Source organism: Dermacentor andersoni, chromosome 5 (genome assembly GCF_023375885.2).
Source record: "Dermacentor andersoni chromosome 5, qqDerAnde1_hic_scaffold, whole genome shotgun sequence".
Taxonomy (NCBI): Eukaryota; Metazoa; Arthropoda; class Arachnida; order Ixodida; family Ixodidae; genus Dermacentor; species Dermacentor andersoni.
Genome location: NC_092818.1, coordinates 189,185,726 through 189,202,300, shown reverse-complemented (window position 1 = coordinate 189,202,300; position 16,575 = coordinate 189,185,726). Strand labels below are relative to the sequence as shown.

The window sequence follows — 16,575 nt, the reverse complement described above, 5'->3', positions numbered from 1 at the left end:
CATAAAGCTAACTTTGCGTCTGTTACTTCTGACCAAAGCGTGTGCAGTAGTTAAGCTTTGATGCTTACGTTCACAATGTAAGAGTTGTCCTCTAAAATCGATCCCGTGCCCGCTATGCACCTACGAGGCATTCGGCGCATTGCGCTCTGTATACGTTGCCCAGCTTCGCAAGGCCGATGATGTAAGATAGCACCGGCGTCTTTTCTCGGCCTCTAGATCACTAACTTTGGGACACTTGCCATCGCGCTTCCCCATCACGCCATTGCGGAAGGACACAGCGGTCCACTGAACCAGTTTAAGAACATTGCATCGGTTGGATGAGATATAGGGCAATTACGGCTTCACCTTCTCCTCCCGTCTCGGGTGCACTCACCGGAGCTAAGCACGACAGTTTCATGCTGTGCAGCGAGAGCCTAGTGTGTGCCGCGGCATGTGGGGCATGCGACTGCACTAGTCAAAGCTCGTGTTAAGTGCAGCTTCCATATAATACAAGCAGTGTGTATGTCGGTCCTCTCACGCTTGGTGCGCGCTGCTTACTTGCGTTCGGTAGGGTGAAAGAAAGGAGCGTGTCGTTGACAATGGGACCTATCTCGAACCGAATGTTCGTGCTTTTCGTTGTGCGTATTTTTCAACTGTGCTGCGTCGATGCCCGTGAACGTCCTGTGGTCAAAACAAATTACGGAGTCGTCGAAGGCATCCAATTGAATGCGGGTAGCGAAAAAGTGGACTCTTTTCTCGGTATTCCCTACGCCACACCCCCAGTGGGTAAGCTTCGCTTCGAAAGACCGCTACCAGCCAAGCCCTGGAAAGGCAAGTACAACGCAAGCAGCAAACCTGCACCATGCATGCAGAGCGACTTTCCAATCTACCAGGACATTGTGCTCGACTACACGCATTCCAGCGAGGACTGTCTGTACTACAACGTTTGGCGACCGACGCGTAGCTGCCCCAACGACACAGAGACGTGCGACGCCAAGCTTCCCGTCATGGTGTTCATACACGGCGGCGGGTTCCAGTTCGGGGACTCGTCGTTGTTTCTTTACGATCTCAGCAACTTGGCTGTGAGCTCCAACATCATAACAGTGAGTTTTAACTACAGACTCAATTTCTTCGGCTTCCTAACAACGGAGACGGCCGACCTGCCTGGAAACATGGGCATGTGGGATCAAGTGCTCTTTCTCAAATGGGTCAACGAGAACATCGCTTACTTCGGTGGCGACCCTAGTGAGGTCACGGTGGCGGGTCACAGTGCAGGGGGCGTCTCCGCCGGACTACTGGCTGCGTCGCCTTCGACCAAAGGGCTCATCAAGCGAATCATTATGCAGAGTGGAACTCCTCTTACACTTCTTGCTGGATCAACTTACTATAGTCCTGATAAGTTCTATGACGTATCACGTACTCTCGGCTGTCATAACGGCGAGGCGAAGAAGAAGGACCTGGACCTTCCTAAGACGATAAAGTGTCTGAAGAAGCTGAATGCCCGCAAAATAATCAGGGCGCTGCTCCGTTTGACTTTAGGAGAGCGCATCTTCTCGCCGCAGGAAGGTGATGAATTCTTCCCGTACGACCCTCTAGCGATCGACACGTGGAAAAATATCCACGTCAAGGAAGTGTTCACCGGCAGCAACCTGAACGAAGGCACGGGTTTCCTGCACTACGTTCTCAAGTACCACCATGACCTCCGGGACAACCTTAAGGTGGATTATCGGGCGACCATTACGGCTATGTTGTCGCTTTTTGCCGACGTGCCACTGGTAACTGGGAGAAAAATGACAAAGGCCTACTTCGGTGGTTACGAGGTAAAGCACAATGACCAAGAAGTCATACAGCTCCTTTCCGAAATGATGGGCGACATCGTCTTCAAGTGCCCGACGCACCTTTTCGCTGAGCTCACAGCGCTTCAAGGACTACCTTCATACAGGTACTGTGCTTTTACCATGAAGTGGGCAATATATTTCTCCTAAGAGCAGTTACCGAGGCAGATATCATAAAGAAGTAGACATAAAGGAAGTTCTTCGCAAAATTATGATAGCCATGGGCTATTCGTTTATTCTTGTGGCTAAGACAAAGATGATGCAATAGCTTGTTCGATCTCTGAGAGCTGTGTTCTGCAGGAATACACAAATTAAAAGACAAAAAAAGAAACGAAATAAGAAGTAAGATTGCGTACACCGGTTTCAGTACAATTATTTAGCCACATGGAAACAAAATTAGCTGTCAGGTCTGTCTCAGATTTGGGGCGTCAAACGCACCGCTGGCACATCAAAATATGGGTTAATGATGGTGCGCAATATTTGAAAAGAGAGGAGGAAAGAAATGTGTACGATAAAAAAAATATGTGGTCACCCACAGCAGCAGGAAGCAAGATAACAGAAGTAGGGTGAAAGTAAACTTAAAGTTAAAAATAGAGAACATCTTTATTTCATTTTTTGCGTATTTGTTATTTTGTTCCTGGCGTAAACCATGGCGGTAGCCGTTAAGCCGTCGCGGTAGACTTTCAAGAACGACAACTGGTCAAAATGAAACCGGAGTCCCTCACTTCGGCTTGTCTCATATTCATATTGTAGTTTTGGCGCGGTAAACGCTAGAAATTAAATGATTTAATTGTGCTGCGCCGTATCTGAAAAAAAAAGGAACTCCTACCTTCAAAGTACTTTGGGAAACTGCAGCTGGCGTGAGATATAATCTTTCCTGGCGTCATGAGTGCCACGTATAGCTCGAGCCAGTTGCTGGTTGTGCTTGTACATAATTATGCACCTTAAAGGTAGTCAGTGCGTGAGTTCTAGGGAGAGTGACAGAGTACATGAACGCTAATACAAGGAGCAGACGTCTTGAGCTGTTAAGCTCTGTCTCTTTTTTTAAAAATGTCATATCAAGCCTCATTCCTTATGCACTTGCTAGCAAAGCTAATTAATTTTTTTCGTTTCAGATTGACATATACTCAACTAGTGGATCAGGGTACAAAAGTCATTTCAAATTAGTAGGAATGTGCTAAGCACTATATTGGATAAATACGTGTCATTTCATACTTATATCAGCACCGCATTTTCCCAGGTTTGTTCTCTTGAAACTACAATGGACACTCAATTGCGCTACCGGCTAAAAAAAAACTTATTTGAAAGCCCATTTAGCCAGTCCAGCCTAGGTCTATCATTATATGAGTTTTCGGTATTTTGAATTGCAATATCCTGGAGCTGGCCTTGCAGGCCTTCCAACACCGCCGATGCACGAGTTTTATTCACGGCACATACGGTTTTCATTGTTGAAACTCTACAGCAGGAAGCTAGAGGATAGTATTTTTACTCTGTGCTGTTGGCTAGGTATCTGCAAACTTTAAGGATGGTGCTAAATTCTTTGACTATCACTGTTATCATGCATTCCTCTATCCAGACATGTACCCAAGAGAGGGCCCGGGGGGCGCGGGCCCCCTCCCCCCGAAATTAAGACGCATACCCCCCGCCCCCCCTTCCCGCCCACGCCACCCCTTCTCACGCACATTCCTAAAGCGCCGCCAAATCAATGTTGAAACTTGACAGCTATTCGGCGGTCAACATTTTGCTGCCTTTTTCGTTCCTTTTAGATGGTGGTAGTTATATCAGCATCTCGTGGGGTGTGAAGGCCAGTTTTCTCATACATTCGGTGCCCGCGTGATTAACTCGAAATGCATTCAGTTGTCACCGTCTTTTCGACGCTCACGCGCATAGCTGTTGCTTCGTCAGTTCAACCTTGTTTGTTTAGACTGACCCAGGGACCAGGAAATAGATTCGGTTCATGGTCGGCTGGTCTGTATGCATGTGGGACGAATTGCGGCCAGAGAAAATGCCAGTTCCGTTCAACTTTTCCTTTTGTTTCATTATTTCCTCGAGTGTAACCATTACCCGTGATATGGGTTAGATAAGGTGGAAAATAAAATAATGCGAGACAGCGTCCATCATCAAACCCTGCCATAACCCTTAAATTCATAGGCAATATGACTGTCACCCCTTAAATCGTCTGATTTTTCCCTAATTGTAGAGCTCTTCTCGTGCAAAATTTCCAACTGGAAACAAGAGTTGCAAGGAGTTGAGAAATGAGGCGATCTACTAAAGGAGAGAGCCAAGGCAACAACCAAACAGGAACAAAAAGCGAAAACTATCAAATTTAACCGTTGTTTATGAAAATATTTATGGATCAACATCTTTTTATTTAAAAAGGAAGTAGAACAGAAAAAGGAAGTGGAGAACAATTCCGTGTGTTTTGAATGACGCTTCTACAGTTATCATTCGAGCCGCCTGACGTAGCCACTTCTCTGCTGTGCTTATGTAGGTGTTTTTCTAACCTTCCGCAGCGGGCGTAGTAAGTCTAGAAGCGCAGCGTCATGCACCCTTCGCGGTTGTACAGGACTGACAGCCACGCATCGTTACGTAACTTTCTTACTAATAATACAAGTCGGTTGTAGCACTTGGTAGAGCATAAACGAGGGATCCAAAAGAACTGTGATCGTTCCACAAATATGTATTTCTGCATAATTCTTCCAGAGCTAATTCAAAAAACGTTACTATAGTAGGATACAAATTAAGTCTGCAGTGAAGCCCCGCCCATGCCCTCATAACCGCCAGCCACTGTTCCTTCGCTAGGCTGCACATAATTCGTACTTCAAACCTTTCCTCTTACCCAAATGAGGCGGTAACCACAAAAATACAATTATTAGTGCGTACTTTTATTCCTTTTCCCTCGCCTATTATAGTGGAATGGCCAAAGCCTAATTCTTTGTTGAACTGAAATAACATGCTTGCTCTGCTGCAACTATGTATTGTCAAGTTTCACTTCAGTTCGCACTGAAGTTTCAGAGTAAAACGGGTACAGAAGTGAAATGAACTGCACCACAGACTTTTGAAGAGGGAAATGCACAGACTCCATACACGTTGTCCATGCCTATTGCACACCTTATTGCGTCCGCAGATGAAAAGACTCTTCAAGAACAGCAGACGCTCCGGAGGTATCAAGTAGGACGCCATTTTGAAAAGGCCGCATGACGACGATTTTGTTTGCGTCTGTGATTGGCTGGCGAAGTAACGCAACTCCGCGCGGGTTGTGTGCCTTGGTTGCCAACTGCTGTTTTTTTAAGTTGTATTCTACTAAGGTAATCATTTTTAACACTTTGTGCTTCTTGTTCTTGGCAGTGTTCTTCCTGCGCTTATTTCCTGCGCAAGTCCATTTAGGGTAGTTCCTTGTTTGCCAAGTAGAGGAGAGGTGTATCGCACAGGCGTACCTGTAAAATATACCTTATTTAATTTCTCTTTTGGGAGTTTACGCGTTGTAATGGCGAATGGTGGACGTTATTCCCATTTGTTCTAGTAAAAGTACCCCCCCCCCCCCCTCATTTCCATAGAAGTTACCTTGGAGTGCCCCCCCCCCCCCCTCCGAAAAAAAAAAAATCCTGGGTACGTGCCTGCCTCTATCTGAAGAGGACACCACTGAAGAGGCTCTGCATGCGCTTGGTATACGGCGCTGCTTCAAGCTTAGGTGGCAGGTACTCTTGAGGTGATGCCAGCGTTCGGTTATTTTTTTGTTTATTGACGTGATATAAGAAGACGCTGACGCACATATACGACTCAGGCTATTCCTTGGCTTTTGAATATGTGGTATATACAAAATACACTTGCAAGGTGCAGCCTGTTACAACATACAAGATAGTTACAACAAAGTTCCGTTGTAACATACAAGTCAAACTAAATATAGGGGTTTACAAAGCGTTCTTAAAGCAATAATCAGAACAACGGTGTCGCATATGAAATAAACACTCAAACAACGAAGCTAACCAAAGTAATATCGCAATATGCTCTTTCGCACAAAAAAGAAATGTTATAAACAGTGTTGCATAGGCTTAATAATGGCCAACAATGCTGCTGTACAAAGATGTGGTTTCACCAGCATTCCAAAAGTTCCTATTTTATGTTGATTCGCTTACTGAATTTAACGTTTCATTACGTTCAGATAGAAAAATAGAAAACCTTATTTTCTGCTTACGACTGGGCGCCGCCTATACAAAGCGCTTTTTATACAGAAACTGCCGCGCTGAATTTCCTCAGTGTGATTGTGGCGTTGTTGACGAATCCGCATATCACCTTCTTCTGGAATGTCCGCACCACGACACACCAACACGCATTAATGGCATTAGGCCATAGATTTGTCTGTTTGAAGAAATGATTGGGACCGTGGCCAACAAGAGCAATGCAAATGCTTTAATAGCATCTAAACATTCTGAAAGCACCACGTCAGAGTGTGCTAAAGTGCACTCGTACGTACCGTTCGCGTCAGGTTTAGCGCGGAGCGTGGTGTTATAGTAACATTAGCATCATACATTGGACTCGCACTCCGTTTGCATGAATAATATTATATAGAATAGCTAGAATAATTTATTTTTCCCTAGACATTATCGAAGTAAACAGGCTCTCATAAAACCTTCGCGGTGTTATTGTGAGGCTGTTCTCGACGCAATTTAACTGCGTATTTTTCCTGCACCATGTAACTAAAGCTTATCTGCTCCTGCAGGTACTTGTTTACCTACAGGCCATCCTACAGCATATTCCCAAAATATTTCGGTGTGGTGCACTCTGAAGAACTGCCGTTTGCTTTGGGAAGTTTGATCTTTTCTACCGATCCAACAAGAGCCAGCATCGCTACAGACAGCCTTCCCAGGGGCTTTCTGGGAAGGAGTTACACCACCAATGAGACGGCATTTATGCGACAACTGATGCAAGTGTGGGGATCGTTCGTGTCTACAGGGTAAGTGTGAGTTTTTGCACTGGAACTCTCTGCTTTGATTGCAACTGAGGTAATGAGAACACCACTCCAGCGTGGAACAGCGGGCACCAAAAGACGACGTTTGTATTAAGTTGATATTTGCTAAAGTACTATATGTTGAGCCCGATGAGTATCTACTCATTTCAATTCGTGGAACAACAACAACTCACTCAACCACACAGACCATATGTACACCCGGCGACAAAATATTCCGGGTTACGAGATCTGAGAAAAAGCTGAATATCTTTGCAACCGCACAACGCTGTCTGCTATTCGCATTTCGGGCCTCGACTAGAATATGCTAACAACACTGTCGTATACAGTTTTACGGGCTACTGCTACAGGCTGAACGGGACTTGAACGTTTTCGGAGATCCTGTGGTCCGTATACTTTTGTCGCCGGGTGTACATGCTATTCTCAGAAGTTAAAAAAAAAATCCGGTAAAACCTAAGCACCTTTTATGAGTTACGAATGCGCGAGCAGTAGTGCCAATTTGAACGCCGACGAGCGGTCCTTCGAGTCTTATGCTGCGAGTTACGATGCGAGTTTTATGCTGCTGCTGCTGCCCGAGCCAGCAAGCAGCAGCAGCAGCCTACGATGCCAATGCCACATGCGACAGACGACTTGCGCGACTATAGATCGAGGAAGCAACAGCGGCAACCAGAGCCGGCATGCGCACACAGCAGCTGAGCCCAGTGAGGGTGAGAGAGATGCGAACCGCGCGCCGGCTTTCGACGGGAAGGGTGATGTGGTGTCACGGCGATGCCCTCTCACATCGGGCAAAACTTGGCGCGCCAACGTGCCTCTGTTGGAGCCTTTCACCTTCTCTGCTCGGTGGAGGCGCACTCGTGACTGGCGTCGCAGCTAATGGGAATTAACCAGCCGTTTCGCTGCTACTAACGACAGGCGCCGGCTCTTTCGCTCATTGGACCACTTGCCACTTTCGCATATAGAAACCTTCCCACCGGGGAGTTGTCATATGGTGCGTAGCATTCTTTGTAATGATCACAGGTCAAGCCTATTCTCTACCCTTGAAACAAAGACTGCCGCATTTTAAAAGATAAGCAATTACAAAGAATACCACGCACACTTTGACGATCTCACCAGTAAGCTCGTTTTTAACACCAATCTTGCGTTTGGCAAATGAAAGAAATGTGGTCGTAGTGCTTTCTTTCTCGCATAATTTGCCCGCCGACAGGCTCGCGTGCGTTTCAAAGCGTCCGCTTCAGAAGCTTCTTCCTATTGTTGCAGACGCAATTCTCTTTTTGCTTGCGTTTTCCGCGCGTTCCTTCCTGCGCAAGACCTCGATCGCTTACATTATAACCACGATAGTTCTAACTACGCTTCGCTAAGGCCGAATTTAGACACGCTTTAGGCCTCTCAACCAGCTCGCTTGACCGCGAGAAATCCGTAAGGGTGCTTTAGGCTGCTTGACGATGCATGGGTCCATGGCGGAATAGTTTCGATATCGGGCTTGTCTACTAGACGTCGTGTGTTCGAATTCTGCCAACGGACAATTTTAATGGTGTTTATGTAATTGTTTATAAAACAGAAAATTAAGGTGATGCGCTCACATAGCCGTTTGAAGCCAGAATGGAAGACGTTTAGGCAAACTATACGCACAAAAAAAAAAAAGAAAGAAATAACCGTCCCTCCCATGATGGCTGACAAAATTTCGCGTCGTAGGTTCGTGCGCCCACATGTAGGTCGTGGTAAGCGCACGGATCCTGTGCTTTCCCAGAAATTCATCCATCCAATCCATGACGGTACGGGCCTCTTGGGACACGAAACAGAGGGTGGAACGCATTATAACATTGTTAGGTTGAATGTCGCGACGAGCACACGAGGCAGTTTAAAGCGCAGGATGTCCACCAGCACCAAATTATATTCATCTATTAACCAATGATGGGTCGACATAGGTGGAATGCAAGAGCCATTCCATGAGAATACGATTTCCAAGAAGGAATTCCCCTGCAAATCGGGTGCATGTGTAATGCTCGAGTTCTTTAGAGTGCGTTACAGGCCTCCTTAAAAGAATTTTTCCGATGACGTCGTTACCGAAACAGGTTGCGACGTGCTTCGCGGATGAAAAACTGTCCGGTGTACAGGTGTCAGGCGATCATCACTACGCACATCAGCGAGATGGCTATACCTTATCTACCTAATGATTTGGAAAGCAGGCACAAAAATGCTTGAAAGCTTTATTTTAGTAAAGTAATTGATGCTCTTCAAGACGTGTATTTGCTACCACAGCTACCATTTACTTCATCAATGAGCAATTTCGTAGACAATATGCCCGGCATCCAAGAAACCTAGAAGGCTATGAAGATAGGTAATGTCCACGGTGTAACAAAGATCTCTTACACCATGGCAGTGCCTTAAAGTGTTAATGCGGTCGTAATTTGTCGTTTTGTGCCTACCTAATGGTTATGAAAGTAGGCATAAAAGAATTAGAGATGATTGCTCCATTTAAGCTATTGTTCTAAGGTGACAGTTATTTGTGGCATTGACAATATTTGGGTATCACTTATTTTGTCACTAAGTAATTTTATGGACCACATACCCGCACGATGAACATCTAGAAAGGTAGTAGAGATGGCAGTGCTTGGAAGTGTCTTGGTTTCAGACTCAGTCGGCGTTCCCGGTAGATGACAACTGTCGGCCGCTTAACCTCAAACATTTAAAGCAATGAAAGGGGCTGGTTCCTGCACTCTCATGATTATGTTGCGCTGGTTATGACACTGACAGAAACAACATAACAAAGAAAGGAACAAGGGCGCAGACGGACGAAGCGAGAACAAGTGCTCATCCGTGTTTGTCCCTCGGCGTCCTTCTTCCCTTCCTTGTTATATTGCTTTTGCCAGTGTCATACTCAGCGTAACATAATCATGAGCATGTTCGAACATGTGTATGGGCGAGCGTATGATGCCGCCAGAGGTCTAACTGCGCACTCTCGCCACATACGGAGTGACCAGCGCGGCGGGTATATCTATAACGCCTGGTATCCGCCTGGATGCAGCACCACGGGATTCACGTGCTTGCTACCGCTTCCACTGCTTTACTCTTCGAGCTAACCTGTAAATAATAAAAGCCTGCCTATTTATGTATTCTGGAAGAATAATTTGTTGGGTTAGTTAATTTTTCATAGGTGAACAAGTAAATTAGCAAAGTAAAAGACACAGACGCAAGGAAGGGAGACATAAACAAGCGCTACTTTCATTCTTTTCATTTTATTTTATTACCTTAAAGACCCCTTGCGGGGTATTACATAAGGGGTGGGTGGTACAAAAATAGAGGAGGTTGCCCACTATGTTATTTTATAGAGAAAAGACTTGTTTATAGAGAGAACACTCACAACTGTTTAATGACAGGGAAGGATTCTTCACATGCATCCTCATGTCACGCATGCACATGCGGAACAATATGAACGGGCACGTGTACATCGAAGGCGGTTGCGCAAGAAGGCGAACTCCGAATGAAGCAGGGCGATAGACGGCTTACGTACACACCGACTTGCGCAACCACCTTTGCTGTACACGTGCCCGCTCATATTGCTCCGCATGTGCATGCGTGACAAGAGGGTGCATGTTAAGAATCCTTCCCTGCTTTTAAACAGTTGTGAGCAGCGCTTGTTTTAAGGCAAAAACCCTAAGTGTCTCATAGGTCGAAAAATCCGTTCTCTGGCGTTATCGAAAAATTGACCGTCCGGCGTTATGGCACCAAAATTGATGGTGCCACCCACGACCAAGGCGAAATTAATTAAGGCGCAGTTAATTAAGATATAGTTAATTAAGGCACTCGAACCCACGAGCTTTGGTGGGCGAAAATAAGCAATAAGAAGTAACAACGCCTTCGACTGAAAATGTGAAGTAAATTATTGAATGTCTCTTGAGTGTGGAAACTTTCGCCTTCGTCCTCTTTGGCGTGTGCCGGAGTGGCTGTAAATTTTCGTCACCATTTCTTGTGTCTGTATGTTTTATTGGACTAATTTACTCGTTCCGCTGCACATTTATGGAGCTGTATTTGTGGATGTGCAACAAAACTGCCCACTGGTTCTAGAATACATGTTTAACTTTCATGGTACAACCAAATAGCTTAGAAGGATGCACCAATTTTTTTAAACCTTATTGTTCCGCTTCACTGTGTTCTTTTCCTCATTGCAGTGGAAGACTCGAGGGTATTTTTTACCATCTCTAGTTAATTAGCCTGTATTCATTACTAACTACAGTGCGAAAAAAATGACAACGGACAAGAATGAAGTGAACGCACAGCGCTTCAGTTCGTTCTTGTCCGCTGTTTTTCTTTTTGAGCTCCAGCTAATATTGAATCCGCACCAATTCACTCTGATTTCAGTTCTTATGCCTTTAGCGCGTGCTCAAGGATAGGTACACGCCCATTACTGCATTATGTCCCTTTTGTAATGCGGCCGCCATGACCGGGATTCATACCAGTGATCTGTGCTCAGAAGATACTGTAGATTTTTGTACTTAGTGTTCTTCCTTGTGAAACGTCTCACTGAGGTAGATTTTGACGCCATTTGACTCGCCATTTAGAAACTCCTCTTACTAATTGAATGCCCTGTAGACGATGCTGTAAGGTAATGCAAATAAATAAATAAATAAATAAATAAATAAATAAATAAATAAATAAATAAATAAATTCCAAAGCCATTTTTTGCTCGATTCATTGTAATGGAAATACATGTCAGGGTTGACATACCCGTCAAAACTGTGCGAACTTTCAACCCCGACATTTCATACCGGCAAATACCCTGGTTTGTGGCCGAGATGTTTGTTTTGTGTGTATGTCCGCATGTGACCAAGGTTCACAAAAATATGGAGACTTGAACTTTGTCGAATTGTTGGTGCCAGGCTGAGTCAATTTTTGTTCGACCGCAGTTGGTCCTGTTTACGCCGTACATATTTGTCATGAAACTGAAAAAAAAGCAAGAAAACAAGAGAAAGAACCAGCATACCCCGAGGGCAATAATAACTGCCCCTTAGGTTACGCAGTGGCTGATTCACACAAGAGTATGAGTTCTATTTATTAATTTCTTTTATCATTTCCTTTATAATTATTGAACATTTTTGTAGATAAACGATTTAACAACACAAACTAAAACTGAACGTTTTCATTATCCTACAGAAAACCATTGATACCTCTTAGAGACGACCAGTGGCCAAGCTATACGAAAACAAGACAAGACATCGTTCAGCTCATGCCCTTCAACTACACCATAACGCTTGACAAATCGCAGGACAAATGCGAGCTCTACAGGCCTTTCATGATCAGGTGGGTGGTAGGCATCCAGGATTTGTGATGCTCCATTGCAGAACAGTAAGTGATCCGGGAAGATTTTGTCAGTTGCCGATAAGTTGCCTCGTACAAGTGGCTTGTTTGCAGCTGTGATATATATATATATATATATATATATATATATATATATATATATATATATATATATATATATATATATATATATATATATACACAGTGTCCTGAGTATTTGGCTGCGCGTGTACAAAACAAGATTTTGCACCCACCGCTCCACTGTTCTTGTTCAAATTTTCCAGAACAATCGCATTTGGTTGTCGACATGATTTAGTATAACACTTGGCACGATTAGTCACCTATTTTTTAAGACAGGAATGAGAAACTATTTTTGCCTATAGGAAAAATGGCGTCTGAAAAGCCGGCCTTGGCACAGACTTGTGTCGGCGCCTGCCGGCAGTAGCAGGAAGGAGCTGCTTCTCAGACGAAACGGCATCTTGAAATCGGCCGCTCACGCGGCACCAGCTCCTTCCTGCTGCTGTCGGCAGGCGGCGACACAAGTTTTCGGCCAGAGGACCGACGAAGGCCGGCCCTCCGGCCGAGACGTCGGTAAAAACATATGCCATAACGTTCGTCTTTTTTCTTTTTTGAATGTTTATATATATATATATATATATATATATATATATATATACATATATATATATATATATATATATATATATATATATATATATATATATATATATATATATATATATATATATTCCTAAAGTACGCGAGAGAGTGCATAGGCGGCATCACCAATAGAAGCCGACTACTTCAAAGTGCGAGCTATGAAAAAATAATAAGCATACTAGTAACTCGATCTGTATATGAGCACAATAAGCACAACCCTATATACGGGCTATGTGTTGCGTAAAAAAATCATAACGAAACTAAAAGTTGCATTATTTCACATCCTAAGCTTGCAGTCTGAACTTGGCTATGTGAGCACCGCATGAACTGATTGTCACTTTGATACTGTGCGGCAATGGCTGTTCAAAGCTTTAAATTTCTTGCCACAAACCACGTTTCCTTTAGTATTCTTGATGAGTGCTACATTATACCTATAACGAGGCGCCTTCATGATAAATCTGGAAGCCACCTCAGGAGCGACCGCTGTCGTCCAGCTCAGTGGCGGCACGTGGCACGTGCGCATCATCCTCATTGTTTCTCACCCCCCCCCCCCCACAAAAAAAAAAAAAGAAGAAGGACAAAAACAAAAAAAAAAAAATACAAGAGAAAGCACGAGATATTAAGGAGGGTGGCCCCACTGAATGTCCGAGCCAGTGAGGACTGAATACTGGTGCAAAGCATGGTCATGCCTTTCGTTAGGAAAGCAGTGGCATAGGAGCTTTCTACAAACAATGTGGCATTATGTAAATCTCGATGGTGTTCATAGCGCCCACACATTGTGAAAATAGGCAACAGGCAGAGAGTGAAAGAGCGCTGTTTGACTCTTCCTAATGTCCACATTATGTAAGCGCTCCGAACACTATGGAAATGAACCGTTACCAACTCGTCCAAGCTTCAACACTTGGACGATATATTTAAGTATTGTCGTACTGGACTGGAATGAAGCGTGAACACTAAAACGTCTTGTATAAAGTCTGAGCCTGCTCTGTTCACATGACAAAATAATACCGACATCTGGTGGGGAGAATTTGTTCTAAGAGCATTTGATTTCGCCGTAAAATTTATTGTATACACACTGCAAAATGACATCACGAACTTACCTGTCGCACAACGCCCATAGGTGTACACGCGGCTGTCCAATGGCCGCACGTCGCTGTGATTTCGTGAAGGGGTACGACATTCATGATTGCGTTCATCACCTTGTAAAGAGATTTGCGGCAGAATCTACAGAGGAGGGCATGGCAGGCCCCATAGTCTGGTTTTTGCAGGCTGTGTGTCAGAGCTGCGCAGGCATGCGACAGATGCTACGATGTTTTACGAATGGGCACGTGAGTCATTGTCTTTAATAATTACAAAGGCGAAAGTACACGAGAAGCGCACTCTGATGTGTCTTAATCCGTGCGGCTGCCGCAAATTCAAGTTAAGAAAAACGTCAATAGCTTTGTTTCTAGCACAGAACAATGTTTTTTATTTCTGGAGTTTTAAGCGCGAGCATGGCGCCGATTTGTGGCCACTCCGGCTTCTTCTCCTCGGCCGTGCATATTATGCAGTTTTTCGTTCATGATGAGCGCAGCATAGAGCGGTGGTTTTCCTCTACCTGAACGCTGACGACAACATGTTTCTTTACAATGCAACGGAAAATTACCCTTACATACATGATCTGTGCTTCCCTTGCAGGAAAGGCGCTGGAAAGAAGCCTCCTCTCAGGATTGCTTCTCCTGGAAATGCCGCCTCGAGCGGCAAACCGATCACTCCAGCCGTGGCGAGTGGCGCTAACCGAAAGACCGACAATGTTGCTGCAGCGCTCGCAGCATGCTGCCTCATGGTAGCCATGCGACACCTGTTTGCAACAATGTTGTAAATGTGACACGAGTGCATCTATTGTGTGCTAGTATGAGAGTTTATGTGAAGGACAACAGAAAAATTATAACAGCTCTGCAGCAGGAAGTGCACTGCAGTGAAAAAGGTCGACAATGAACGCGAGCAAAAGGAACGATAGGTGGGCTAGTTGGTAATGCATAATAATAAAAAGTTAGAGCGCGAAAAACACTGAGTTGTGAGCGAGCGCGTGCGGTGTATGTTTCTTCTTCTACGTCCTTTGTGTTTTTAGCGTTCTAAGTTTTTATTATAATGAACACGAGCTTGTGGAATGTGCATGAACGGTTTCCATGTATGCAAAAGTTCCACAAAAGCTTTCCTTCGTTAACGCACGGTGGCGCGGTCCTCGGAGAAATCTGAATGTCGTCGTTCTGAAGAAAACATCAGCCACATTTTTAACAATCAGTTTTATTCTACACACATAAAAGAAGAATGAGAAACTAAATGGATCGTTACGAAGCACTGCCCTAGTTTCCGCACAAAAAAAATAATGTAGGTAGAATACTTCTTACAGACGAGCTGAAAAAAAAAAAAGACGACAGCTGGCTTTGTCTGCGCACAGGTGGTTCCGCGCAGTTATAAGACGCGTTCTGCTTACGACGAGGAAATTTAGTTAAGAAATCAGCGAGTTTGTTTAAAGGGCCCATAACCATGCAGTATATAGAAACAACTTTTTAAGGACGTTTGCTCGTCGAAAGATGCCTTAAATCCTACGCTATCCTTGACTGATGCAGTATACGTAGGCTGTGTTCTCAGCTTTCCCTTCTTCCCTCAGTGCTTGCCTTAACCTTGGCCTGCTCCTAGTATGCGCAGGACATCCGGCAGATATGAAGCGCATTCGAATTTTCAGAGCATCGCTGGGTTTCTAGTTGCTATACGCGGCGACACCAACCTGCAACGCGTGTGTACTCTGTACATCTGCTGAAATCAATATGCAAGGAGCTATTTCTTGAAAGTTATCTGCAGTGTGCTTTCCCTGTAGGCATCGAGGCGCTAACGGTGACGTTAGCGGTGACTGCATGAGAAGTCTGCTCACCACCGAAAAGCGATAACACATTTTAAGTTGAACTTGTAGATTCCATATCAAATTTTTCTAGAGTATTTTACCAATGTAGCCACACTTGGAAATATCGATAACTGCACTTTTCCATTTCCTGCGGGCATGAGACATTGCAATATCAGAACAGTTCGTTCATGAGGAGGAGGAGGGTTGTTGCTTACTGCAGGCGAACTTATTCTTGCAAAAGCTCGCGTTAATTGACCAGCCCGAGAGCCACTTATCACGTGCGGTAGAGATTGATGCCGGCCGTGGCACAAGCAGGAAATGCTAACGACGAGGAAGGATTTGAACCGGGGCGCAAGACACCGTGCGTAATCCCTCCCACTTCGCCATGCTAGACCACCTGCACGGTTCATCATTCGCGGTTCACCACATTGTCGCGAAGAAAATTGAAGAATAGCCGAAATACCTCCCTCATGAATATCTAGCGTCCTCGAGGAAACAAAATGTCACTTGAGCTTGTGTGCAGGGTCACTCTACGCTTGAGTTCACCCATGAAGACCTGAAGTTCTGTATGAAACTCACTATTACGCGGCATTAACCGCGTGTAACCAAGCGAGTACGCAAAACCGAAGCCGCTCTCCTGTGTTGCACCCACACAGCGTCAGCGCCAACATCAGCGTAGCGGTGAAAGGACTTAGCGCATCAGTGTCGTGGGGGCACTGTCTAGCTATTAGTGACGTTGCCCATAATATGTAAGAGTTTCTTCAACGTGTTGGTTTTATCTGTTACCTAACCAAAACGTGGCTAAAATGCGTGCCATTGAAAATCAATGATCAAATACTCTGCAAGGCTCTTCACTTCCATCTGCGTTGAATTCTCGCACGTGATTCTGACACCGACGACGCACACAACGTCGCTGTTCGCAAGCAAATATGGATCTCCTTTTGTTATTGGCCTTG

The 16,575-nt window shown here is 44.8% G+C and overlaps 1 protein-coding gene across 1 annotated transcript; it reads left to right on the top strand.

Moving 5' to 3' along the window:
* Positions 1-578: 578 nt before the first annotated feature.
* On the top strand, positions 579-14,782 carry LOC126532313 (acetylcholinesterase-1-like). Its single transcript, XM_050180001.3, has 4 exons — positions 579-1,921; positions 6,535-6,768; positions 11,932-12,078; positions 14,413-14,782. Exons 1-4 carry the CDS (start codon positions 579-581, stop codon positions 14,594-14,596), a joined length of 1,908 nt encoding a protein of 635 aa, XP_050035958.1. The 3' UTR covers positions 14,597-14,782.
* Positions 14,783-16,575: the final 1,793 nt, after the last annotated feature.